Below are 24,212 nucleotides of genomic sequence, written 5' to 3' on the forward strand. Positions count from 1 at the left end.
TGTTGACCAGATCATAGGGTCATCCACAAAGAGCCAACCTACTCCACAACCTTACACGGCTAATGTAGAAACAGAGATACCCAGAGCACCTACCTCCGATCTGGTAATACTGGAATCAGATGATCCTGACACTGTCCTTCAAGCTGAATCGGCCTTGCCGGAAGAACCTACTACCCCGCCGAAAACTACTACACCACCGAGGCGTTATCCGGACAGAGTCAGGAGACCTCCAGAGAGACTGAACCTGTGAACTGTTTTACATAATTTGTATATATGTTCTAATGATATGGTTAATGGGGAATAAGTATGTTGTAAGCTAAAAAGGGAGGATTGTAGTGTATGTAACTGTTTTACCTTTAAGAGAACTATCGTACGTAACCGTTCACCTTTAAGAGAACTATTTTAGGTGTGGCACTACTTTATCTTGGCTGCTGTATACTGTAATACCGATGGTGACCACACCAGTATATAAGTGCTGTGTCAGGATTTATGGGGCAGATTCGCCCTGACCTTCGAATAGTAAAGTCCTGTTAAAGTTACTCTTGTAGCCTGTGTATTACTTCGCTATACAACCCACAGACTTTACAGTGAGTGCGCGCATGAGTTCTTGGACTCGGATGAGGACCCCGACATCGCGGCCATGAATACGCAGGCGATGAACATACACACTGATGTGCTGGCTAGGAGAGTGGAGGAGTCCACCAGCAGCACAGCTGTCATCTGTGCGCAAACCCTTGAGCCCATCCTTGCAACTCTGCAGAGGATGGTCGAATTGCTGGAGGACCATGGGGACCCAGACACCATGCCGCGTGCAATGGATGAGGTGGCAGCGTCTATTGCAGCACATGCCGAGGCAACGCAATGTCCAGCTATCCCTGGTGGCAATGGCTGGGTCCGGAGAATGGTGAGGTTGTGCAGCCTGCAGCAAACGGCTATGAACAGCGACACTCCGTCAGGGGAGTACTGCAAGACTCCTCCAGAGTTGTCAAGACACCGGAACCGTTGCTTCAGCAGGCCGATGGTCTGCTTGATGGCCTGCTCGATGAGATTCCTGGTGGCGCTATGGCTCTCATTGTAGGCGGGCTCACCAGGAGTGTTGGGGATATGGAGCGGTGTCATCAGCCAGGTGGAGAGTGGATTATCCCTGTCCCCGAGGAGCTAGCCGCGAGCTTGATGCAAACAGCCAGAGTTACGACTCCCAATCACTGTGCAGTCACTATTACTAAAAAGTACGGGTGTGTGGACATCAGATGAGGACAGAATTGGGCTCAGCTCTGATGGTTGAATACCCTGTCAACATCAGAGTCTAGGTTCATGCCCGAAGAATGGGCACTTGGGCGAGGTACTAAAGAGCTGCCAGTGCCCGTAGAACCGTTCCCAGTATATATCAGTACTGTCAGGGGAGGAGCAGAGGAAATTGGAAAAATAGATTTGATTGGGAGACTACTTAACAAAGAGCCACAATGACAAGCTCATGTAACAAGTATTAAAACCGAAGAATTTACAGCACAGAATGAAGCCATTTGGCCCATTGCGACTGTGCCGATGCCAACTCTCCAGCTGGAGCTGCTACTCTAATACTATTTTACTGTCTTTCCTCCAAATCATTTTATATTCTTCCTTTTTGAATTCCCTTCTAAATGATGTTATAGCCTTTGGGGGATAAATTCGGTATCGCCCCGCTTGGGGCGCTAGTATTGGCGGTACGCAAAGTTTAGCGCCAGACGCAACTTATCGCCACCTCGAGCGATATTGGGTTGCAGCGCCCCTGAAGGTGATTGCGGTGCTAAATCAGGTGCTGCGCGGTACTCTTAAGGCGCTAACCCGGCGGCGCTACTCAATTTCTCGGCAGCCGGGCGCAGCGCAGATGCTGTCAATAATCGATTTCCCCGAGACATGCTGGCGCCGGCCAGCTCTTAAAGGGGCAGGTCAATTAACATCAGCAGCCACACTCTACGCCTTGTAGGCCTCAAAATCGGCGGTGACCTACCTGTGGCGTTCAAAACTTCCAAGACATTGAGAGGGTCAGGCAGAGAGCGGAGGGCTTTAGCGATGGCCGATGGGGCATTGGATGATCTGGTTGTCGCAGTGGAGCGCCGGCGAGCTGTGCTGTACCCCGAGAATGGCAGGAGGCCTCATCAGAGCGAATACCGCAGAACTTGGAGGGATGTTGCCCAAAGAGTCACCTCCGGCAGCGTGGTGCCCAGGACTCCTGTGCAATGCAGGAAGAAGTTCAACAACCTCACTCGGGTCGTTAGGGTGAGTGCCTTTTTCACATTCATCTTCATCCCTCCATCTGCACCTGACTTTATGGCCAGAGGGTGCGCGAAGTCCCAATGGCCATCTGCCAGCCAGCACCCATGGCCCTTTCTGGAAACACACACGCACATTCAGCTCAGTGCATAATGTAAGGGCTATTCTACCACGGGGGGCATGTGATGTCAGCTCAGGGCAGCATGTTTCATCACTTCCCGGCCTTTCTCCTGCAGGCCAAGCTGGCCAGGAACGGTAGGGAGCAGCTTCGTACCGGAGGAGGCCGGCCTCACCTGCAGACCCTCACAGACCTCGAGGAGCAAGTTCACCAGATTGTTGGAAGCCGGATGAGTGGTCCTGTCACCTCTGGAGCTGCCGATCCCATTGTGCACAGCGATGGTAAGGTCATCACCTTTTTGAGCTCTCTCCTTCCACTTGTTCCCCCCACCAGCATGCTTTTTCACTTTGGACCCAAGTCAGTGCATTGCAGCACTCATGCATCCCTTGCTGCCACCCTGTCCTTTTGCTAAAGCCACTCTTCAACCTCCCTGCTTTCAGATGCTGCATCACCAGCTCAGGATCCGGGCCCTCAAGCTGCCACTGCCACTGACTCCGGAGGCGACGAGCAGGGGGAAGCCGGACCATCCCTACCACCCTCAGGCGAGCCAGCCCCTCTGCAGACTGGGGAGACTACTTCCCTGGAGGGGAGTGGGGGGGAATGCTCTAAGGAGGAACCAGTTCCAGGAACCAGCGGGCTGCAGCAACGCAAGGGGGGTAGGGAATCTCGGGGGCCGTCTCCCCGGAGGGCGAGTCAGACCGCGAGTGCTGCTGCACAGAGCGCAGAGGAGGTGCGTGCCCGCGCAGAAATGAGCGCCCAGGCTGGGCTGAGGCACACTGAGCTCATGGCTGCAGTGGCAAGGATGCCTGAATCCATCGAGACACTGGCAAGGAGTGTCCAAGACTTCGGCGCAGCACAGGCAAGGAGTGTCCAATACTTCGGCGCAGCACAGGCAAGGAGTGTGTGGTGTATGTGCCTTTAAGAGCAATTGTGGTGTATGTGCCTTTAAGAGCCCCAGGTGTGCGTAATGCCGGTAATTGCCACTTGGGCTATATAAGCCTGTGTATATCCTTTAGAAACCCCCCCCAGACTTGCTTAGTAAATACCTATGAACCAACTCCTGTCTTCAGTGTCTTTATCTACACACGGACACTACAGTGGCGACGAAGTGGAAACGGACTTACCTGCAATTCGGCAGCACCTCAAGGACATCGATTCCTCCAGCGTCCAGAAGACTCAAGGAAGTAATAGAAACTGTGGTTTCACCAGCTGGCCAAGCTGGTGGCAGGTACTGCGTTAATCCTTCCTGGGCGTCAGGCTGGGGCTCCAGCGTCGGGCTCTACAGCTGAGACAGGCAGCGAAATCGGAGGCAAGCAATAACGGACTGGGAGGGTGCACTCGGGAGATGGCCGGCGCGGCAAGCAGGTCAGCGTTTAGACCTCCGTCGGGAACGAGTCTCCAACAGTGAATAAACGGAAACCACAGTAAAACAGCGTTGTTATCGGTAGCAGCGGCGGGAAAGCGCAGGAAGCGCCATATCGTTTTTGAAATGCCTAAGTCTGGCAATATTGATGCTTTTGATAACGAAACAGAGCCTAACTTTGGCAATATTGATGTTTTTCATAACAAGATAGAGGATTGGACCACATATGTAGAAAGAGTGGAGGTGTTTTGCACCGCAAATGGAATAGAAGATGAAAAAAAAGCTTCAGTGCTTCTGGATCTAATGGGCGCAGAAACATACAAGCTGTTACGCAACTTAATCACTCCAGCTGAACCGATGGACAAGAATTTTGAGAAGATTGTTGATACCCTACACTGCCAATTCGAGGCAGGACTTGCAGATTCTCTGCAAGACAAATTCATCTGCGATCCCCTAAGTGTAGAAACACAAAAAAAGGTATCTTCTGGAAAAGATTTAACACTGGACAAGGCTTTCAGTGCAATAGGAGCGGCAAAGATACAGCAAAGGCCACAGGACTTCTGCACCCATGAAATGACACGGGGTTTCGAGAGATGTTATCGCTGCGGCAGATCCACCCATGACCAGAGGGATTGCTGGTTCAAAGAAAAAGCATGCAGGCGATGCGGAAAGATGGGACACATTCCACGTGTATGCCGATCTGAAAATAAAAAATCCACTAACGGGAAAAGAATCAATAAGGAAAAGCACAGAAAGGTACAAATGATGACGGACAGTAGCTCCAAAGACCAGAAGAGCGATAGCGACTCCGGGAACAAGAGACTAAGCTCTCTCAAATTACATAATGTAATTGCCAATGAAGATTACCAGACCATTTGGGTTACCCTCATAATAGCAGGGTCCCCAGTTAAAATGGAGCTAGATACAGGATCAGCTCTAACCGTAATAAATCGACGAGATTACGAGAGGCTATTTTCGCATATACCTCTAAAAGGCACATCCATTATCTTAAAAACATATACGGGGCAGAAAGTATACCCCAAAGGAAAAATAAAGGTGCCTGTGGTATACAACGGCAAAGAAATACAAAAGTTGTATTTATACATTCTACAAGATGGTGGTCCACCGTTGTTGGGACGTGAATGGATAAGGAAGATACGTTTAGACTGGCACTCCATTCAGGCACTGACGGTGACCAGTAAGGAAAAAAACAATGATGACATCATACCTGAACGATTAAAAGACATCTTGGCCAACGCCAAAGAAGTGTTTCAAGAGAAACTAGGAACCTTGAAAGGCATCACCGCCTCAATAAAAGTGGAAGATGCAGCAATTCCAAAATTTTTTAAGGCAAGACCGGTGCCATACGCAATACGTCCGGCAGTCGAGGCAGAGCTGGAGAATTTGGAAAAGGCAGGCGTATTATCCAAAATAGATTGGAGCGAATGGGCAACACCCATCGTTCCAGTCATGAAAAAAGCATTGAAAAATAACTCTGAGGAACAGAGAAAAATTCGCATCTGTGGGGACTTTAAGGTGACTGTAAACCCGGTCCTTCACACGGTACAGTATCCTCTTCCGAGGATAGAAGATATTTTCGCCTCACTATCCGGAGGAAAACGTTTCACAAAAATTGACTTGGCACAGGCATATCTACAGATGGAGGTTGAGGAGACCTCTAAAAAGTATCCCACAATAAACACACACAAAGGCCTGTACCAGTACAATCGACTGGTTTTTGGAGTAGCATCAGCTCCAGCTATCTGGCAAAGAGCTATGGAGCAAGTCCTGCAAGGGATTCTGGGGACTCAGTGTTACCTAGACGACATCCTTATAACAGGAGAAAACGACAACGAGCACCTTGCCAATTTGGAGCAGGTGCTCACTAGGCTGAAAGAATGGGGCCTACGAGCAAATCGCCCCAAGTGCGAATTTTTCCAAAATCAGATATCATATTGTGGCCACATAATTAATAAGGAAGGGTTGCATAAGTCACCTGAAAAAATTGAAGCAGTTATAAAAGCCCCAGCACCTGAAAATGTTTCACAATTGAGGTCATTCCTGGGATTAATAAATTACTATCATAAATTTTTACCAAACTTATCAACTATTCTACACCCTCTTAATGATCTTCTACACACAGGAGTGATTTGGAAATGGAACAAAGACTGTAAACGTGCCTTCCATAAATGTAAAGACTTAATCACATCCGAGAAAGTTTTGGCTCATTACAACCCATCACTACCAATCAGACTGGCGTGCGATGCATCCCCTTACGGCATAGGAGCGGTATTGTCCCATAGATTCCCTGATGGCTCGGAACGGCCGATAGCTTTTGTGTCACGCTCATTGAACTCAGCTGAGCGTAACTATTCCCAGATAGACAGGGAAGCACTCAGCCTGGTATGGGGAGTGAAGAAATTCAACCATTACCTACACGGACAAAAATTTACCTTGCTGACTGACCATCAACCCCTCATCTCCATATTCAACCCTAAGAAAGGTGTCCCCATTATGACGGCACAAAGACTACAGAGGTGGTCCCTTTTTCTAGGGGCACACCAATACAACATTGAATACAAAGGGTCAAAACAGCATGGGAATGCTGACGGTTTATCGCGCCTGCCGTTGTCAACGATAGAAGAGGCACCTACAGTAGACCCAGTAGAGATATTCCACTCTACCATAGTGGAATGTCTACCGGTGACAAATTCTGCCATTGAAAGGGAGACCAGAAATGACCCTACTCTCTCACGGGTCTACGATTTAACAATGAAGGGATGGCCAGCACATGGCGAACCACTGTTGCCAGCATTCTCGCAAAGAAGAGAACAGCTGTCAGTGTGCCGAGGAACCTTGATGTGTGGATCCAGAGTGGTGATTCCACCCAAACTCCAGGATAAAGTGCTAAAGGAGCTTCACGAGGGGCATCTGGGTGGAGTGAAAATGAAGAACCTAGCTAGGGCGTTTGTATGGTGGCCAGGTATCGATGGAGACATCGAAGACATGACCAAGAGCTGCCTAGGATGCCAGAAGGTCCAAAATGCTCCGCCACAGGCCCCTCTACATCCATGGGAGTGGCCCTCATCTCCCTGGCAAAGGGTGCACATCGACTTTGCTGGTCCATTTATGGACTCAATGTTCTTAATCGCAGTTGATGCACACTCCAAGTGGCCGGAGGTAATAAAGATGTCCTCCACCACCATGGAAAAAACCATCACAGTATTAAGGACCATATTTGCCAGGAATGGGCTGCCGGAACAGATATGTTCTGATAATGGACCGCAATTTGTGTCCGAAGAATTCAGAAAGTTCTTAAAGAACAATGGGGTAAAGCACTACACGTCCGCCCCATACCATCCCGCCACCAATGGATTGGCTGAAAGGTTTGTCCAGACCTTTAAGAAGGCCATAAAGGCCATGGGTAATGAAGACATAAAACTTCAGCACAAGGTGGATAACTTCTTGTTTGCATATAGGAATGCAACACATATGGTTACAAACCAAACTCCCGCCATGATGTTCTACAATAGAAACCTAAGATGCTGGCTGGATTTGGTCAAGCCCAACATCCGAAGGGACGTGGAGAACCGGCAGTTTCAGGGCATGAATGAAAGGCCAACTAGGGCCTTCCAGATAGGCCAACCGGTTTTGGCCCGGGACTACCGTACCGAGAAATGGCAGCCTGGAACTATCTGCACACGACTAGGACCACTGATGTATACCGTGGACATCGGAGAAAGCATAATAAGGCGCCATGCTGACCAAATCATCAAGTCATCCGAAAAGGGACAACCTACACCACCACGCTATACATCTAACGATGAAGTAGAGATACCCATATCTACCTCCGATCCGGTGATACTGGAACCCGATGAACCCGACACTGGCCTTCAAGCTGAATCAGCCTTGCCAGAAGAACCTACTACACCACCAGAAACTACTACACCCCCGAGGCATTATCCGGACCGAGTCAGGAAGCCTCCTGAGAGACTAACTTATAATTAATTAATACAGCAATGTATATTATTTTGCATATAACATGTAATTAATAATTACTTAAAATACGATGTACTAGTTAGCTAGAAGGGGAGGAATTGTGGTGTATGTGCCTTTTAAGAGCCCCAGGTGTGCGTAATGCCGGTAATTGCCACTTGGGCTATATAAGCCTGTGTATATCCTTTAGAAACCCCCCCCAGACTTGCTTAGTAAATACCTATGAACCAACTCCTGTCTTCAGTGTCTTTATCTACACACGGACACTACAGAGTGCGCAGGACTTTAGGGCAGCACTGGAAAGGACTGTCCAGGGCCTCGGGACAGCACTGGAAAGGACTGTCCAGTGCTTCACCGAAGCACTGGCACCTGCCACGCAACTGCTGAGTGCTGCCACGCAGTCACTCGCTGGTCTAATGCAGACGCAGATTGAGGCCACCCGACCACTGACTGCTGCCACCCTCGCTGGATCAGGCAGGATTACCCAGGGCCCTTGCAGCACCACAGCAGGCCAGCAATCTGTGGACCATCCGATTGCTGCGCATGCTGCGGTGCTGCCCCGTCAGAGTGCCAGTGTGTCGGCCGACCAGGGAGCTGCTGTCCGCTCTCAGGATGACAGCATTCCTGATGCCACCGCTGGCACGTCTCCACTGCAGCTGCCACCACCTGCAGGACAGACTGCTTCCACCCATGCACAGATGGAGCAGTCAGCAGCCGGGCCCTCCAGGCCCAGAGGTCGTCCAGGCCGTCCCTCAGGGGCATCTGCGCTTTCGGACAGTCAGCAGGCCTACCCCAGCCTTGCTGCAGCCACTGCGGTCCCATTACGGAGGAGCTGCAGGGAGGGAAGGGGCCAATCTCACAAGAGAAGCAAATCACCATCAAGGCAGAAAGAGTAGAAGGTGCTGCTGAAACGTCTTATTTGTAGAAATCAAGGCCGAGGATGCTGATCTGAATGTTAGTTATGTTCTGGACAGTCTCCTGGGTGTGCGAGTCACTTATGTGTCAGTGTGTTAGTTTTGCTTTCAGTTGCCATTGCTTTGTCTTGTTGGAAGGAAGCACATTTTGTACAATAAAAAACTTTCTTTATTTACAATGGCCATGTCTGCTATTTACATGCATTTTGTCCTTCACAGGCTTTGGGGTATCAGAACGGTTCCATTCGTCTTCTTGGAATGTCAGCATGCATTCCGTGAGAGGGGCCGAGAAGCGACTTCTGATCAGCCTCTGACGGACGGCCCTTCCAGTTTGTGCCTCCCTCCCATCATGGTCCTGCTTCTCCTCCTTCTCCTCCTCCTCTGCTAGTGCTTCAATGTCTGGTGGCATTGGCTGGGTCCGTAGGATAGCGAGGTTATGGAGCATGCAACATACAACCACGAAGTGGGAGACTCGCTCAGGTGAGTACTGCAGGGCTCCTCCGGAATGGTCCAGACAGCGGAACTGCTGCTTCAGCACGCCGATTGTGTGCTCCACAATGTTCCTCGTCGCCTGATGGCTCGCATTGTAGTGTTCTTCAGCAGGGGTGCTGGGCGAACGGAGCGGGGTCATCAGCCATGGGCACAGAGGATAGCCCTTGTCCCCGAGAAGCCAGCCTCCTGGGTGAGCCGGGGCCTCGAAAAGGTCTGCAACAGAAGTCTGGCGCAGGATGAAGGCGTTGTGGCTGCTGCCTGGGAACTGTGCATTCACTGCGAGGATCAGCTGTCGGTGGTCACAGACCAGCTGGACATTCAAGGAATGGAACCCCTTGCGGTTGCGGAACTCCTCCGGATTCAATACAGGCGCCCGCAAAGCCACGTGCATGCAGTCAATGGCACCCTGCACCATGGGGAAGTCCGCTATTGCTGCGAAGCCCTCTGCGCGCTCCCGCTGCTTGTCCGGGGTCATTGGGAAGGAGATGTACTGCCGCCTCCTTTTAAACAGGGTATCAGTCACTTGACGGATGCAGCAATGCACCGCAAACTGCGAGATGTTGGCTATGTCCCCTGTAGCGGCCTGAAAGGAGCCGCTTGTGTAGAAATTTAGGGCAACAGTCATCTTCACAGCCACCGACAGAGATGTCCTGCACCTTATCTGAGCCTGCAGATCTGGCCGAAGCAGGTGGCACAGCTCAGTCACCACCTCCTTTCTAAAGCGCAGCCTTCTGATACACTGCTCCTCCGACATGTTCAAGTAGAAAAACTGCTGTCGGAAAACCCTGGCAGCGTAAGGTCTGGTGTGGCGACGTCTGTTGGCCCTCCTCCGTCTGGCCATGCCTGCCCCCTCTCCCTGCGTCTCTGTGCCCTTTCCAGATGATTTAGCAGCAGGACGTTCCCCTCCAATGCAGCCCCCATAATAAGTGCGCACAGAAAGTCTCCCCGTTTGATATGCTCACCAACAGCAAGGTGATGGTCAGAAGGCTGAAGTTCTTCTGCCAGCGCTGGCTCAGTGGTGAAATGGCTCTCAGTGTGCAGCTCAGCAACTCTCTCTAACTCTCGAAGAAGTTGTGCTCCAAAAATGGCTGCCGCTTATATACCACAGCAGTCCCCTTTAAAGAACACCCCCCCAGCCCCACAGCGACTGGGGAACATTCCAGGTAAGCTGTCCTTATTAGCGCCAGGCGGAACAGAGGGGCGCGCCACTGAATTTCCGGTCCGGGGCGCCCAAAAGGCGTTGCACACTGAAATGACGTCATGATCTGCCTGTGCCCGCGAGCGGGCGCTAAGGTTTAGCGCCGGCGCAAAATGTCCGCTCAATATGGGAGGAGGCGCAGGGTTCACTGCGCCCGGGCGCTAGTTGGTTACCGCCCCACTTCTCGGCCTCTTTAGGCGCTAATGGGTGGCGCAACAAACCGAATTTCTCCCCCTTTGTCTCCGTAGTAACTTGTGGTAAAGCATTCATGGGTATAATAACCCTTTGTGAGGACGAAATATTTATTCTATAGTATTATCAATTTATAAGGAGGATGAAAAATGTTCCCCTTGTGTCCTCCATTGCTGCTAATCATTCTTACACAAAATTGTCCATTTTAATCACATTTTAGGTGGCATGGTTTGAATAACAGATTGAGCAATTAAATATGTATTTCCTTTTTGGCTGTTTCTATTCAAGATAAAACATCAATGTAGATAAAAACTAGTCTAAAACATATTTTTTCTACGGATGAACACGGAAAGTAGATGTTTGCTAATTCAGAGGAACTGAAAATTCCTAATGCAGAGCACGTGCTGTAGCCAGGAAGCAGCTGTATTTCCATTTCCAACTCTTGATCTTTAAATAAAAACATAGATATGTTAGAATATTACAAAAGGCAGGTCGTTTATTGGAAAAAATAGCATTAAGTATGCATTCCACAAAATATTGCGATTAAAAATTATTTTGGTCTGAAGTGACTGCAGTGGATTGGAAACTTACGGAGAACAACAGCTAATCCGCGGCGAATGTACCTGTTTGCAACTTGCCATGAATCCATCTCCATTCGGGTCTGTTTTTTATTATGACAGACAAAGATAAATCTGTTCTTTGTAAAATTTTATGTGGGAGTTTTCCTTATTTTTGGAACACCATGTGGAAGGCTTTACAGGAAATAATCATAGTTCATAAGCTTTTGTACACAGCTGCTGTGAGTAGGACCTTATGTGATGGTCGCATCCTGTTGTTGGGGCAGGTTTAAATTGTGCTGTAGGTACTACTTGAGGTCACAGTACACAGGGCCAGCTCTGGAGGCAAATCAATACTCTACAGGGCGCATTTTCTGAATGCGTGCTCCTGGTATGGAGCTTTGCTCTTGGGGACACACATTGGGATATCGCAGGTGCTTTCCCTATGTTTTTGCATCCATTAAGATTAAGTTCATAAATTGCTCCTTATATCTGCAATGTTTATTTTCTGAGTGCGCACAATCACAGTTTGAATATGGAAAGAGAAAACTCATGGATGGAAAATTGTGGAGAGCATGCACATGATTTCCTAAATGCGCCTCTGGCGGGTCAGGCTTCACATCGGGAGTACATGTGTGTAGTGCTCTTATTTGTTCATAGGGGTATGAAAGTGTAGTGGTTATATTATTGGATTATTAATCCAGAAAGCGGAACAAATAATACGGAAAATGAGAGTTCAAATCCCCCCATGGCAGCTGGGTGGGACTGCACTCGCCTGGTTCCATTCTTATCTATCTAATCGTAGACAGAGAATCACCTGCAATGGCTTCTCTTCCCGTTCCTGCATCATTACCTCTGGTGTCCTGCAGGGCTCTATCCTCGGCCCCCTCCTATTTCTCATCTACATGTTGCCCCTTGGCGACATCATCCGAAAACACAGCATCAGTTTCCACATGTACGCTGATGACACCCAGCTCTACCTCACCACCACTTCTCTTGACCCCTCCACGGTCTCTAAATTGTCAGACTGCTTGTCCGACATCTAGTTCTGAGCAGAAATTTTCTCCAATTAAATATTGGGAAGACCGAGGCCATTGTTTTTGGCCCCTGCCACAAACTCCATTCACTGGCCACTGACTCCATCCCTCTCCCTAACATCTGTCTGAGGCTGAACCGCACTGTTCGTAACCTTGGTGTTGTGGCGTACCGATCACAGAAAGGACACAATCCGCTTTTCGGTCCGTAGACTATAAATCAGGCGTCATGCCTTTAAGAAGGATCACACCTTTAAGAAACTCGATCTGCAACATAGTTAAGCCCAGAGCGGGGGAGGGGCAGTCTAAGCTGTGGACTGATGAAAAGCAGTCGGACTTGGTGTAGTCTCTGACGCCATTTTTGTGTTCAACATGTGGTCTCAACAATTAAACCTTTTCTGTTGAACCTCTCTGAGTTCAGTATATTTTGTTAGGAGTACGTAGACTCCTACATTGGTGATCCCGATGCTCAGGATGACTCCTAAGCGTAACCATGGCTGACACAAACACAGTTTCTGTGAAGCTGCCGGAGTTCTGGGAGAACCTAGCCACCGCCTGGTTCCTTCAAGCCGAATCGCAATTCCGACTCCGCAGCATCACCGCCGACGCAACGATGTACGACTACCTCCTCGCCTCCCTGGGCAGCTCCACAATCACGAAAGTCTGGACAACACTACAAAACCCTTCGGAGGAAGGCAAGTACACACATCTCAAGGCCGCGCTCCTTAAAAAATTCACAGCCTCCCAATTCGTGCGCAACTGCCACCTCCTCGACCTCCCGGGCCTCGGTGACTCCACGCCGTCAGACTTGCTCTCACACATGCTTGCTCTGACCGATGAGAAACCGCCCGGCTCCCTCTTCTGCACGCTCTTTATCCGCCAACTACCCCCCAGCATCCGCCCGGCGATCGTGGCGTCCAGCCTCACAGACCTCGAGGACCTGGCCGACGAAGCCGATAAGCTCCTGTCCGCCGGCTCCAACCACGCCGTCACCCCCGACCTGGCCTCCGCAGCGTCGGCGCGCGCTCCACCCTCTATCGCGCGGCCACACAGCTCGGCCACGAGGTCCCCCAGGCCCCCACGTCCCCCAAGCCCTCCGACCCAGGGCTACTGCTACTTCCATACCCGGTTTGGCGCACGGGCACGCCGCTGCAGCCATCCCTGCACGTTTCCAACTGCCCCCACACCGGCCTACATGATGGCCGTGGGGCAAGCAGGCGCGCTGCTGTACGTTACGGACAGCGCCTCCGGACGCCGTTTCCTATGCGACACGGGCGCGCAGCGCAGCATCATCCCCGCGTCCGCCCTCGAGATCCAGTGAGGCGGCCGCAGCCCTGCGCTGGCTGCCGCCAACGGCACCGACATCCGGACGTACGGCACCCGCACCGTCACCATCGACCTCGCAGGCCGCTGCTACCACTGGGAGTTTATCACCGCCAAGATGCTCTCCCCGCTCCTCGGTGTGGATTTCCTGTGTGCCCACGGCCTGTTGGTCGACATGCCTCGGCGCCGCCTCGTGGACATGAACACCATGTCACCTATCCCGGGCGCCATGGCCCCCCCCCAACCCGCCGAAATGGCGTGGCAGTGCCGCGCCCGCTCAACGGACGACTACTCAGCACTCCTGGCTGAGTTCCCAGCCCTCACCAACCCGACCTTCTCCGCGAAAGTTGCTAAGCACGGGGTAGAACACTTCATCCCCACCACAGGCCCACCGGTGTATGCCCACGCCCGCAGGCTGGACCCGGCCAAGCTGGAGATCGCGCGGGCCGAGTTCGCCACAATGGAACAGCTCGGCATCATCCGCCGCTCCAACAGCCCCTGGGCCTCCCCACTCCACATCATCACCAAACCCGACGGGGGATGGCGCCCCTGCGGGGACTACCGGCGCCTAAACAACGCCACCACGCCGGATCGGTACCACATACCGCACATTCAAGACTTCTCGGCTAGACTGGCCGGCCGCTCAGTCTTCTCCAAAGTCGACCTGGTGCGCGGTTACCATCAGGTGCCAGTCCACCCCACGGACGTCCCGAAGACAGCCATAATCACCCCTTTTGGGCTATTCGAGTTCCTCCGACGCCCACCGAGGACCTCTACGGCCCCCACACGACGGACCCTACAAGGTACTCCAGACGGGGAACAAGTTCTTCCTCCTCCAAGTGGGCGGCAGAACTGACAAGGTGTCGGTCGACCGGCTCAAGCTGGCGCACCTAGAGCCCGACGAACCCGTTCAAGTGGGCCAACCCCCACCGCGGGGCAGACCGCCTAAGAGCCCGACGCGTTCGACTGCCCCGCTCCCGACACCAACCGCCAAGAGCCGTTCCGGCCGTGCCATCAAGCCGCCACGCCGGTTTGTACACTCCCTATTAGCGGATTCTGGGGGGAGCTGTGTGGCGTACCGATCACAGAAAGGACACAATCCGCTTTTCGGTCCTTAGACTATAAATCAGGCGTCATGCCTTTAAGAAGGATCACACCTTTAAGAAACTCGATCTGCAACATAATTAAACCCAGAGCGGGGGAGGGGCAGTCTAAGCTGTGGACTGCTGAAAGACAGTCGGACTTGGTGTAGTCTCTGACGCCATTTTTGTGTTCAACATGTGGTCTCAACAATTAAACCTTTTCTGTTGAACCTCTCCGAGTTCAGTATATTTTGTTAGGAGTACGTAGACTCCTACAGTGTCATATTTCACCCTGAAATGAGCTTCCAACCACATATCCGCAGCATAACTAAGATCGCCTATTTCCACCTCTGTAACATTGCCCATCTCAGCCCTTGTCTCAGCTCATCCGCTGCTGAAACCCTCATCCATGCCTTTGTTACTGTAGTGTATGTACCTTTAAGGGGAGAACTACTTTTTACAGCTCCTGTATACTGTAGTACCGGCAGTGACCACATCGGTATATAAACCCTGAGTAAGGATCTGTACTTTAGTTTTTGAGTAACCTGCATCCAGTAAACACCTGTTAATTGTTCCTCTGCAGTCTCTGTCGATTTATTGAAGAATACCATACATTAACATTCATGGATACAACAGTGGCGACGAGTTGAATCGAACCTACCTGCAATTCTGTAAAAGAAGGCCGATTCCACCAGTGCGGGCGACGGCCATCCGGAGAGGACTTGAACATCGCAGAGGAGGCTGTGGAGAGCTGGGCTTGGTTCCCCAGTCGAGACGATCCAGTACAGCGGGCTGGCAGCAGGTACGGTGCAGACCTTTCCCGGACGGCAGCGGCTGGAGCCGATTGACAGCACACAAAAAGGCCGAGCAGCGTCGACGGGTAAGAAAGAGGGTGAAGCGCACAGGGCGCAGCCGGGGTTGAAGACCGAGTGGCGTCAACGAGAGAAGAGAAAACGCACAGAGCGCGGCCGGGGTTTCAAGGGCTGAGCAGCGTCCGCGGGGGAGGAAAGAAGCGCGGGAGACGCCATTTTGAGCCGGCGGAGAAGAAGGGAGAGTGCAGGAGACGCCATTTTTAGCCAGTCTAACCACACCCAAGGATGCAGAAGAGTGGCAGTGTCACAGCATTCGACAATGAAGTCGAAGATTGGGCAACATATATAGAACGTGTAGAAGTGTACCGCAAGGCGAATGAAGTGCCAGATGCCAGGAAAGCACTGGTATTGTTGAATTCCATGGGTGCAAAAATGTACGGCTTACTGCGAAACCTAATAACCCCAGAGAAGCCAGTGGAAAAGGATTTTGAAAGCATAGTGGCAATCCTACAGGACCACTTAAACCCCACACCACTGCTGATAGCCGAAAGATTTAAGTTTCACAAAAGGAACCAGCATAAAGACGAATGTAATGCTGAGTATTTAACAGAACTGCGCAAACTATCGAAACACTGCCAGTTTGGAACGGGACTAGCAGATACTTTAAGGGACAAGTTTGTGTGTGGGCTTCAAAGTGAAGGAACCCAGAAACGGCTTCTATCAGAAAAGGATCTTACGCTGGACAAGGCTTTCAGCATGGCAGTATCACATGAAGCAGCCGTACGGGGCGCTGCAGAGATACAACAGAGATCGCAAGAATATGGCACAAATGAAATGTCATATGGAACAGTGAAGTGTTATCACTGCGGCAAAACAACACACGACCACAAGGACTGTTGGTTCAAGGACCAAGTGTGCAGACAGTGTGGAAAAGTAGGACACAGAGCAAGTGTCTGCAGGTTTGGAAAGAAAACCAGCAGCAAGAAATCTCCACAGGAGAAGTACAAGAAGGTACATAAGGTGATGGAGAGTAGTTCAGACGAACAGAAAACTGATACAGACTCCGGAAGCAAGGAGCTGGGTTGTCTGAAACTACATCATGTAATCAAAATGGAGGATCACCAAACTATCTGGGTCACGCTCAAGATAGCAGGAGTCCAAGTGAAAATGGAATTGGACACAGGATCAGTCCTAACAGTCATAAACCGAAGGGACTACAAGAGGCTATTCTCACATATACCCTTGAGAGATACAGAGATTGTCTTGAAGACGTACACGGGGCAAAAAGTCTACCCCAAAGGAAAAATAAGGGTGAATGTGATATACAATGGCAAGGAAACACCAAAAATGGACATATATGTATTGCCAGATGGAGGACCGCCACTACTAGGGCGTGAATGGATCCGGAAGATGCAGCTAGATTGGCATTCCATACAAGCACTGACTGTAGATGCCAAAAAGGATGACGACGTCACACCGGGACGACTGTCAAAAATGCTAACTGACGCACAAGAAGTGTTCCAGGAGGGACTCGGAACACTAAAAGGCATAACAGCAATGATCAAAATAGAGGAAAATGCAAGCCCAATGTTTTTTAAGGCCAGACCGGTGCCTTATGTGATCCGCCCAGCCGTCAAAGCAGAGCTGGAAGGTTTGGAACGTTCAGGAGTGCTATCCAAAGTGGACTGGAGCGAGTGGGCTACACCCATCGTTCCTGTAATGAAGAGGTCGTTGAGTAATACGCCTGGGGAACCAAAGAAGGTTCGCATCTGTGGGGACTTTAAGGTGACAGTGAACCCAGTCCTTCACACTGTACAATATCCGCTTCCGCGGATTGAAGATATTTTCGCCTCGCTATCTGGAGGGAAATGCTTCACTAAGATTGATCTGGCCCAGGCGTACCTGCAAACGGAGGTAGAAGAAGCCTCGAAACAGTACTTCACAATCAACACTCATAAAGGTCTCTACCAATACAACCGGCTGGTGTTCGGGGTACCATCAGCTCCGGCTATTTGGCAAAGGACAATGGATCAAGTCCTGCAAGGGATTCCAGGGACCCAGTGTTATTTGGACGACATCCTGGTCACGGGCGAAAATGACAGTGATCGCCTCACCAACCTGGAGCAGGTGCTCACTAGATTGAAGGATTATGGGCTCCGAGCTAATCGCCACAAATGCGAGTTTTTCCAGAAGCAGATCTCGTATTGTGGCCACGTTATTGATGAAGAGGGGTTACATAAGTCCCCTGAAAAGATTGAGGCAGTAGTCAAGGCTCCAGCACCGGAAAATGTGTCACAACTGAGGTCATTCCTTGGGTTGGTGAACTACCACCATAAGTTCTTGCCGAATTTGTCTACAGTTCTACACCCACTGAACCCCCTACTGCAAACGGGGGTACCATAGAAGTGGAATGGCGAATGTAAACGAGCTTTCCAGAAGTGCAAAGAATTGATCACATCAAAAGAGGTGTTGGCTCATTTCAACCCAGCACTACCAATTCGGCTGGCGTGTGATGCATCACCCTATGGCATTGGAGCGGTGCTGTCGCACAAATTCCCGGACGGCTCGGAGAGGCCAGTAGCCTTTGCGTCTCGGTCACTAACCTCAGCCGAGCGCAACTACGCCCAGATTGACAGGGAGGCCCTCAGCCTAGTGTGGGGAGTGAAAAAGTTCAACCACTATCTGCACGGGCAGAAGTTCACCTTGCTGACTGACCGCCAACCACTTGTCTCCATCTTTAACCCAAAGAAGGGCGTTCCGGTGATGACTGCGCAACGGCTACAAAGATGGTCCCTTTTTCTAGGGGCGCACCAATATGATATCGAGTATAAGGGTACGAAACAGCATGGAAACGCTGATGGGCTATCACGCCTGCCACTACCTACTGCGGAGGAAGCACCAGCAGTGGATCCTGTCGAAATATTTCATTCGACTATAATTGAATGCTTGCCAGTAACTAACGCTGGTATAGAGAAGGAGACCCGAAATGACCCGACACTGTCTCGGGTATATGATTTGATGGTGAAGGGATGGCCAGCACATGGCGACTCACTGTTGCCAGCATTCTCATCCAGAAGAGAACAGCTGTCAGTGTGCCAGGGGACCTTGATGTGTGGATCCCGAGTGGTAATTCCACCCAAGTTAAGGGAGAGAGTGCTCAATGAGCTTCACGAAGGCCATCTGGGAGGGGTGAAAATGAAAAGCCTTGCTAGGGCTTATGTGTGGTGGCCGGGGATCGATCAGCAAATCGAGGACCTGACAAAGAGCTGCTCAGGATGCCAGAAGGTCCAAAATGCACCACCACATGCCCCTCTACACCCATGGGAGTGGCCCTCATCTCCATGGCAACGGGTGCATATTGATTTTGCTGGTCCATTCATGGACTCAATGTTTTTAATAGCTGTAGATGTGCACTCGAAATGGCCTGAGGTGATCAAAATGTCCTCCACCACCACGGAGAAAACTATTGCAGTCCTACGGACCATCTTTGCCAGGAATGGCTTGCCAGAGCAGATTTGCTCTGATAACGGACCACAGTTTGTGTCCGAAGAGTTTCGAAGATTTATGAAAAGGAATGGGGTAAGGCATTACACCTCCGCTCCGTATCATCCAGCCACCAATGGATTGGCTGAGAGGTTCGTACAAACCTTTAAAAAAGCAGTAAGGGCCATGTGCGATGACGACATTCCACTGCAGCATAAGGTGGACAATTTCCTGTTAGCCTACAGAAATGCGACACATACAGTCACCAACCAGACCCCGGCCATGATGTTCTTTCACTGAAGGTTGAGATCTCGTCTGGATTTGCTCAAACCAAATGTACGAAGAGATGTTGAGAGTAAGCAATTCCAGCACATCAATGAGAAGCCGACAAGGAGCTTCAATGTAGGGCAACCAGTCTTGGCTCGCGACTACCGAACAGAGAAATGGCAACCAGGAACGATATGCACACGGCAGGGGCCACTAATGTACACCGTGGATGTTGGGGAGAACATTGTGAGAAGCCATGTCTACCAGATCCTAGAGTCACAGGAAAGAGTCCACCCCAGGTCTCGCGTACCTGGTGATGAACCCGACATACTGGTAGCATCTACCCCAGAAACAGTAGCATCGGAAGCTGATGAACCAACCGACAACAGGGGGCCAGAATCGCCTCCGCACCAAGAGCAAGACACTCAGGAAAGGCACTATCCAGAAAGGATCAGGAAGCCGCCCCAAAGACTGAATTTATAAATGGACTAATTGCCGTTAATGTTACATGTTAAAAGTGTTAATTGTTAAATGAATGTTATGGTACTGTTAATCTAAAAGGGGAGGAATTGTAGTGTATGTACCTTTAAGGGGAGAACTACTTTTTACAGCTCCTGTATACTGTAGTACCGGCAGTGACCACACCGGTGTATAAACCCTGAGTCGGGATCTGTACTTTCGTTTTTGAGTAACCTGCATCCAGTAAACACCTGTTAATTGTTCCTCTGCAGTCTCTGTCGATTTATTGAAGAATACCATACATTAACATTCACGGATTCAACAGTTACCTCTAGACTTGACTATTCCAATGCACTCCTGGCCAGCCATTCTACCCTACGTAAACTTGAGGTCATCCAAAACTCGGCACCCCATGTCCTAACTCTCTCCAAGTCCCGTTCACCCATTACTCTTGTGCTCGCTGACCTACATTGGCTCCAGGATAAGCAACACCTCAATTTCAAAATTCTCATCCTTGTTTTCAAATCCCTCCATGGCCTCGCCCCTCCCTATCTCTGTAATCTCCTCCAGCCCCACAACCCCCCCGAGATATCTGCGCTTCTCTAATTCTGTCCTCTTGAGCATCTCCGATTATAATCGCTCAACCATTGGTGGCTGTGCCTTCTGTTGCCTAGGCCCTAAGCTCTGGAATTCCCTGCTTAAACTTCTCCGCCTTGCTACCTCTCTCTCCTCCATTAAGACGCTCCTTAAAAACTACCTCTTTGACCAAGCTTTTGGTCACCTGCCCTAATTTCTCCTTAAGTGACTCGGTGTCAATTTTTTTTCTTTTAATACTCCTGTGAAGCGCCTTGGGACGTTTTCTGTGTTAAAGGCGCTATATAAATACAAGTTGTTGTTGTTGAATTTTCTGATCTGGTGGGAATCCTTCTAGATTGCTGGTGGGTGGGCATTGATGATCCCATAAATAATAAGCTCTGCCTAATCAACACTGCTTCCATTATAAAACATGCAAATCAACCCATAGCTTGCTACATTTATCTCTGCTTTCTGAAAAAAAATTGCCATTCTACATTCCAAAGATTCTTTTGTGTATGTGCTCTTATTGTTTGCTTCCCTGGTGCTTACTTTTGGTGAGGATGTAGGGTCGTTGGCATCTCCTACCTAATTTGTACTTACATCTAATGCTACCTCAGTGAGAAGTGTAAATGAGATGGCAGCTTTCTGTTCCTCAAAGCCAGCCTCTTAACATGACTGTGGTGCCATAACTCATTGTGTTGGGTCATAAGTAGATCCTGCAACTACTGCCAGGACTTTAGCCCCTAAACTGGCTGGCTGATCCTGTCTCTTACCTGAAACATCTTGAATTCTCGGCGGGGGTGGGGGGGGGTGGTGGGGAGGGGGCAGCGGGCGGGGAGCTAGACCAGGTGCTTATGGTATCACTTTGTGAAAGGTAGCCTCAGCCATTCCCCTTCCTGCCTTGCTTGGCTGTTGGGTGCCCCTTGCGGATAACCAGAGGTCTGGGCGGGAACAAATTCTGAGTGGGAACAAACCCATACCACCATTTAGGAGCGTGAAGCCTGCTATCAGATTCTCCCAAGCTGACCCCCTCGCCTTGCCAGCCTCTTGTAAATTGGATCCCCAGGTCTCAATAGCAGTAGGCAGTGTTTGTGAGGGAAACTGCATCTGTTCCTTGGCTCTATCCTCAAGGCTTCACTGCAGTTGCCCATGGAGTTGCCACTGCCTCTGTGGTGGCTTTCATTAAAAAAGAAAGAACCCGCATGCAGTATTGGAGCAGCACTTCTGCAAAGCCTCCCACATATCATCCAGGACACTCGGAACATTCTCAAGGAAATACCTGAAGTGTTTCTGCTCCTTAATGAACACCACTCTGTAGGCAGCCCCTATAAGGTAAGAATCCATGGACCCTTCAACAGAGGAATATCTGGGCTTAGCCCTGCATTTTGGGTTGCTCCTGTTACTCTGCAGCCATCTTCACTTGCTTTCTCCCCTGCAGTGTGCTGCACCAGGTACCCCTTCTTGACTCGGATTCCTCCAAGGTGGATGTATTTGAGCCTATGTGCTCAGGAGTGTATCACACTAAATTGACAACCTCACTGTGGGAGGCCACAGAATGGCTGGTTTGGGAAATGGAAAAATGTCACAGTAGTGAAGTAATGGGTGACCTTTTGAGACTGGTGCAGAAGAACATTTTTGGGGCTGAGTAAAGGAGCTTGACTCTACATTTAACTGTACTATACCATCACGAGGGATGTTATGGAAAGTGTTGCATTCCATAACATCCCTCACCTTGATGAGCACAAAAATATTTTATTACCTTAAGATGGCTCCAATTTTGGTCAATTGGCAAATATTTTAAATTGCAACTCTGCTGGTTTTATCACCTTGTCTGTTACAGTGCTCCTTATTCAAATATCCCATTTTGCTCTTTTTGTATAAATTACCAGAAATATTATACTGAGATTTAATCTTCCTGTTAACCAACATATTTAAAAAATAGAATGTCGGGGTGTTGAGTGAATGATAGGCTTGGGAAACTCCACAAAACTAAAGAACACTCTAAGCAGTATTCTTAAAATAAATACTGTCTTTTATTAAACCAGACAAAGTATTATGTTTAACATATTTTCAAAAGTTTATTTTCTTTGCTATTCTAGTTTTTATAACATATCAACAGCATTGGTTGGTAATCTTTCAAGTTTCAGGCTAGATGTTATACAAACTGAAATCCACTGCTCTGGGCTGACTAAACACCATTTTCTTCCCCACTGTGCAGATTTTTGCTGAACCTGATGCTGGGTGCCCAAAGAGATAGCATGCTTTCCCATAGGAGAAGGTGCCTCCACAAATATAGGGCATTCTTCTTGCAAGACAAATCAATGTCAGCAGTTGGGGTGCTACAATTGGTCACAATGTCCCAACCTCAGGACGTCCCAAAGTGCTTTACAGCCAATGAAGTAGTTTTGAAGTGTAATAACTGTTGTAATGTAGGAAACGTGGTAGCAGATTTGCTCACAGTAAGCTCCCACAAACAGCAATGAACCAGATAATCTGTTTTAATGATGTTGGTTGAGGGATAAATATTGGTCAGGACACTGGGGAGAACCTGCCTTCTTCAAGTGTTGCCATGGGATCTTTTACATCTACCCGAGAGGGCAAACAGCGAGTCAGGGCCTCGGCTTAACATCTCATCTGAAAGATGGCACCTCTGACTGCACTGGAGTGTCAGCCTAGACTATGTGCTCAAATCTGTGGATTGGGACTTGAACCCACAACCTTCTGACTCAGAGGTGAGAGTGCTACTACTGAGCCACGGCTAACACCATATGGAGGGGAAGAATCAGCCATGTTTCCTGCTCCTAAACACCATCTAGTGACCTCTGTTGTAAAGTGTGCTGTGTGTTCCTCAGCTAGGAACCAAATCAGGCTTAGCTGTGAAGTCCCACACAGTTGAACAGGTTGTTGCTACTTACTGTTTAGGTTTGTACACAAATAATAGTCACGCATGAGAAACCAGAGGGAGCCCAATACCTGTGGAAAAGTACTCCAGCAAGGAGTGAACTTCTTCAGGAGAGAAGAGGAGAAAATTAGCAGAAAAAAGAGATATGAAAATAATTTATTTTATTAAAGTAGATTAAGAGAAAACAATGCTAGTTATGAAGCCTAGGTGATACATTTAAAGAAATATTTCATAATTCTCAACAAAAATACATTCCATTGAGAAACAACAACTCCACGGGAAAACCATGGCTAACTAAAGAAGTTAAGAATAGCATTAGATTGAAAGAAGAAACTTATAATGTTGCAAAGAATAATAGTAAGCCTGAAGATTGGGAGAGTTTCAGAAACCAGCAAAGGCTGACCAAAAGATTGATAAAAAGGGAAAAAATAGAATATGAGAGAAAACTAGTAAGAAATATAAAAGCAGATTGTAAGAGCTTCTACAAGTATGTAAAAAGGAAGAGAGTAGCAAAAGTTGGTCCCTTAGAGGCTGAGACAGGAGAAATTATTACAGGGAATAAGGAAATGGCAGAAACGTTAAACAAATATTTTGTATCTGTCTTCACAGTGGAAGACACAAAAAGCATACCAAAAATGGCGGGGAACCAAGGGTCTAATGAGCGTGAGGAACTTAACGTAATTAATATAAGTAGAGAAAAAGTACTAGAGAAACTAATGGGACTAAAAGCCGACAAATCCCCTGGACCTGATGGCCTACATCCTAGGGTTCTAAACGAGGTGGCTGAAGAGATAGTGGATGCATTGGTTTTGATCTTCCAAAATTCCCTAGATTCTAGAATGGTCCCAGCAGATTGGAAAGTCACAAATGTAACATCGCTATTCAAGAAAGGAGGGAGAGAAAAAACGGAACTACAGGCCAGTTAGCCTGACATCAGTCATCGGGAAAATGCTGGAATCCATTGTTAAGGAAGTGGTTTCAGGGCACTTAGAAAATCACAACATGATTAGGCAGAGTCAACATGGTTTTATGAAAGGGAAATCGTGTTTGACAAATTTATTAGAGTTTTTTGAGGATGTAACTAGCAGGGTAGATAAAGTGGAACCAGTGGTGTAGTATATTTGGATTTCCAAAAGGCATTCGATAAGGTGCCACATAAAAGGTTATTACACAAGATTAGGGCTCATGGGG

General features: G+C 49.2%; 1 protein-coding gene across 1 annotated transcript in view; it reads left to right on the plus strand.

Annotated features, from left to right (window-relative positions):
- The window catches only part of LOC147125185 (uncharacterized), a 48,868-nt gene that overhangs the window by 7,049 nt on the left and 17,607 nt on the right, over positions 1-24,212 (plus strand). Inside the window, exon 4 of the mRNA XM_085992832.1 lies at positions 580-853. Coding sequence (XP_085848958.1) covers positions 580-853 — 274 coding nt within the window. The remainder of the gene's footprint in view (positions 1-579; positions 854-24,212) is intronic.

This window comes from Somniosus microcephalus, chromosome 1 (assembly GCF_052327205.1).
Source record: "Somniosus microcephalus isolate GS21.2 chromosome 1, FLI_Smic_1.0, whole genome shotgun sequence".
Classification (NCBI taxonomy): Eukaryota; Metazoa; Chordata; class Chondrichthyes; order Squaliformes; family Somniosidae; genus Somniosus; species Somniosus microcephalus.